Source organism: Zingiber officinale, chromosome 6A (assembly GCF_018446385.1).
Source record: "Zingiber officinale cultivar Zhangliang chromosome 6A, Zo_v1.1, whole genome shotgun sequence".
NCBI classification, from domain to species: Eukaryota; Viridiplantae; Streptophyta; class Magnoliopsida; order Zingiberales; family Zingiberaceae; genus Zingiber; species Zingiber officinale.
Genome location: NC_055997.1, coordinates 124122597 through 124126251, shown reverse-complemented (window position 1 = coordinate 124126251; position 3655 = coordinate 124122597). Strand labels below are relative to the sequence as shown.

At 39.3% G+C, this 3655-nt stretch overlaps 1 protein-coding gene across 1 annotated transcript; it reads right to left on the bottom strand.

The window, feature by feature from the left end:
- Window positions 1-2056: 2056 nt before the first annotated feature.
- Window positions 2057-3431, bottom strand: LOC121997884. The gene has a single exon (XM_042552549.1). The coding sequence runs from the start codon at window positions 3311-3313 to the stop codon at window positions 2162-2164; it is 1152 nt and encodes a 383-aa protein (XP_042408483.1). The 5' UTR covers window positions 3314-3431; the 3' UTR covers window positions 2057-2161.
- Window positions 3432-3655: the final 224 nt, after the last annotated feature.

The following is a 3655-nucleotide window of genomic DNA, read 5'->3' as shown; positions in this document are numbered from 1 at the left end:
GGATATTGAAAAGTAATGATTTTTGCAATTCCTCTGCCTTTTGCTTGGTATCTTTTTCCCATTTAAATAATTGACACACTTTTTTTTTCATCCTTCAGAATTTGGAGTGGTGTCTCTTTGTCCTTTTCCCTTATTTCTCGTAAGTGATCTCATTTTCTGGATTAATTTTCTTTTACAAAGAAAGAAGAAATAAGTGAGTCATGACTTATTTACAGTTACATGCTAGTAAAAGAATTAGGTCTATCTGGTATTGTGTCAATTCTATTTATTGGAATTATACGTATCTTCTCTTTTTTTTCAATAACTATACTATGACTATTTGTTATAAGTGTTTGCATATGTATTTCTTACAGGTAATGAAGCATTATACATTCTCTAATTTGTCAGAGAACTCTCAATGTTTTGCTACTGTCTTTTTCCACTTGATTTCATCACAAGCTGAAACATTTATGTAAGAGGATATGCATTGATGCCCTTATCTATTTTTCTACTTAGAGCAATCATAAACACATCCATTATGAAATGAAGAGTTCCTAAAACAATTGAGCATTCCTAATAGAGTGAGATCCACATTGGGCTTGATATGATTCATATCAGGCCTAACGTGGAGCCTTTTTACTGATTCTTTCTTCTTATATTTTAACACCTTTTAAAAGTCAAAATAAACAATGAATAGCATATTTGAACTCCTTGCAATATCAGGAATTCACAGGAACTGAAATGGGTGTAATCTGAGGTCTCTAGGTCCATCAGTGGATTTCGGTCAAAAACCCGCTGATGGACCTAGAGAGCTCCGATTGTACCTATTTCAGTTTCTGTGGATTCCTGATATTGCAAGGAGTTTAAATATGCTATCCATTATTTATTTTGACTTTTAGAAGGTGTTAAAATATAAGAAGAAAGAATAAAAAATAGGACTCCACGTTAGACCTGATATGATCATATCAGACCCACGTTGGGCTTGATATGATTTATATCAGGCCCAACGTGGGTCTGATATGAAGTTTTTTTACTAATTCTTTCTTCTTGTATTTTAACACCTTCTAAAAGCCAAAATAAACAATGGATAGCATATTTGAACTCCTTGCAACACCAAGAATCCATAAAAACTGAAATGGGTGCAATCGGAGCTCTCTAGATCCATAAGTGGATTTTGATCGAAACCCACTGATGGACCTAGAGACCTCAAATTACACTCATTTCAGTTCCTGTGGATTCCTGATGTTGCAAGGAGTTCAAATTTGCTATTCATAGTTTATTTTAGCTTCTCTAAATATATTAAAATGTTATCAAAAAATTAACTAAATTTTAAATATTGTTGATGAAAGAGGAGATAGGAAAGAGAAGAGAGAGAAAAGAAAAACGACAAAAAAAAATTAATTTGTCATAAGGATAAAAAGAAAAGTGCACTTGAAAAAGTGTGTCTTTTGGTAAATGTCAAAGTAGCATAGTTTTTTGGTCAATTAAGATGTCTAAGTGCATGATTTAATAAATTGTCGTATTATAATTCAATATTAGTCAATGAGATTTTGATAAGATAGATTTATCGAATAAAAAAAATCTGACGATAATGATGTACAAATTTTTGGCACAAATTTCAAAAATAAAAAATCCCCCAAAAGAAAATCAGATGCCCTAATGATAACATCAAGAAGTACATGGGATATTACTATGTTTACCCTTTTTTTTGTTAATTTTTTTTTTTACAAATCCTCCTTCCTAATTTAACTTGGAGCGTCAGATGGATCTCACCAAGGTCCGAGATCTTCATTGGTGTCCTTGTGTCGCTCGACTCAACAATTTTGCCGATCCAACAGAAGTCGATCTGAGAGAAGCCGACTTAAGAAGAGCTGATCTGACTCACACCCAACCTATCAAAAGAACTCGGCTGCGGACAAGTCAAGGAGCCGGTCCTTCCCTTAATCTCTGCCGGATCAGGATTAATAAAAAAGCCGAGGTCGTAGCTGAGTCTGTATTTTTTTTCTAATGATTTAACTCTGCTAGTGTTAATAGCTAATTGCAAATTAAAACAAATAAAATGAACAAGATCACGAAATGATTTTAACTAAGTTTACGTTGGTTTTTAATCCTGTTGAAAGCAGAATTATGACAGTACATTGACGTATATGTACAAGCGTGTAAACTGCTATAGTCACCTGCTTCACACGACTTGTTGCTTCTTGTTACTTCGCTGCTTGGTGGATCTCTTGATCGACTCGATCCTCTGAAGTCTGATCTGTTCTCTGAATCTTGCTATGAACTCATCCGCCTTCTTGTCCACCTCATTCGCTTCCCCTCCTCCTGCTTCATGGTTTGACGTTTCTTCTGTGGCACCACCAGACGCCTCTGCAACGTCCTCCCCGCAATTATCGGCCTGCTCATTCCTTGGACTTGTTATGTCGTTGGTGGCATCCCGACATTCTCTCCTGCTCGAGTTCTTCAATTCCTCTTTGAGCCTTCTGGCCGTTGCGTGATTTCCGTGCTCATGTTTGAGGTAGTAGGGTGGAGGCGGCGGCGGCGGCGGCGGACTGGCCTTGCTTTTGTAGATAATCTTCGGCTTCGACGTGTCGGATGAGAACGACGGCGAAGGAGAAAGGTGCCTTGGGGAAGGCAAAGTGGGGGACGCGGGAGTTGAGGGAATGATGCTACTGCCTTTTATGCCGGCCACCTGTTCGACCTTATTCCCCTTCGACCCTGAGCGTGATATCCAGGGGATTGGAGAGGGGAGTACTGCGGACTCGTTCTCTGAATCAAACAGGTGGTCTTCAATTCCATAGTTAGCTGAGGTAGACTGCTCATCGTTCTCCTGGTTTTGTTGTTTTATGCTTCGAACGGGCAACAGCAGATGTTTACTGGCGACCAGATTTGGTGGTTCATTTTTGTAGCATTGAAAACTCCAAGATTGAATATTTCTCTCGTTCATACTACCAATTCCATCATCTTCTTCGTCAAACACTGGTGAAGCATGAATCATCTGTGAGATGAAACTATGGGGGCTCTCCTCCTTCTGTAACAACTCCTTGTCTGTATCTGGTTCTGCGTTCCGCTGGCTGAAAATGCCATAGGACACCGCAATCCCAACGAAGAGGAGGTGGAGAAGCTCCCAGAGTCTGGTGAAGATGGATTCCTCAATGAATTCAGGCGCCTGGGAGGGAAACATGGGAAGGAGAGCGATGACGATGACGAACAAGATGAGCTTGTAGAGGATACTTGGGATGACGCTAGAGGTGGCTTTTTGAGCTTTAGGAGATGGAGTCTTCCACTTGGATGTTGGTAGCTTGGAGGGGTGAAGAATTGAGCTTGCCTCGGCCATACTTGTTCTAAGCTTGGAGGGATGAAGGTCTGAGAAAGAAAAGTGAGGGAGGAAGGGGAGAGTTTACTGAGCAAGGAAGAATGCACCGGAAAGCTTGGTGGAAGAGTGACGAAGCTCCTCTTTCTTAAAAGCATTGGCGGCCGTCGTACTACTCAGTATTGATGGCAAAGTACTGAAATGCCCTTTACAACAATAGCAAATAGTAGTCAATAATTTTTGTTTTCTCACTCAAATAAGTTTAAGGTCCAGTGGTATGATGATATTCTCAGACTTTAACGCCATACCTGTTTTCCTTCCAGTTATTTTATTTCCTCGTGTATCTTCATTTGTGTTTTCAAGTCA

Bases quoted from the DNA above. Each gene is read 5' to 3' on its own strand.
- LOC121997884 (XM_042552549.1), bottom strand. From the start codon at position 3,313: ATGGCCGAGGCAAGCTCAATTCTTCACCCCTCCAAGCTACCAACATCC.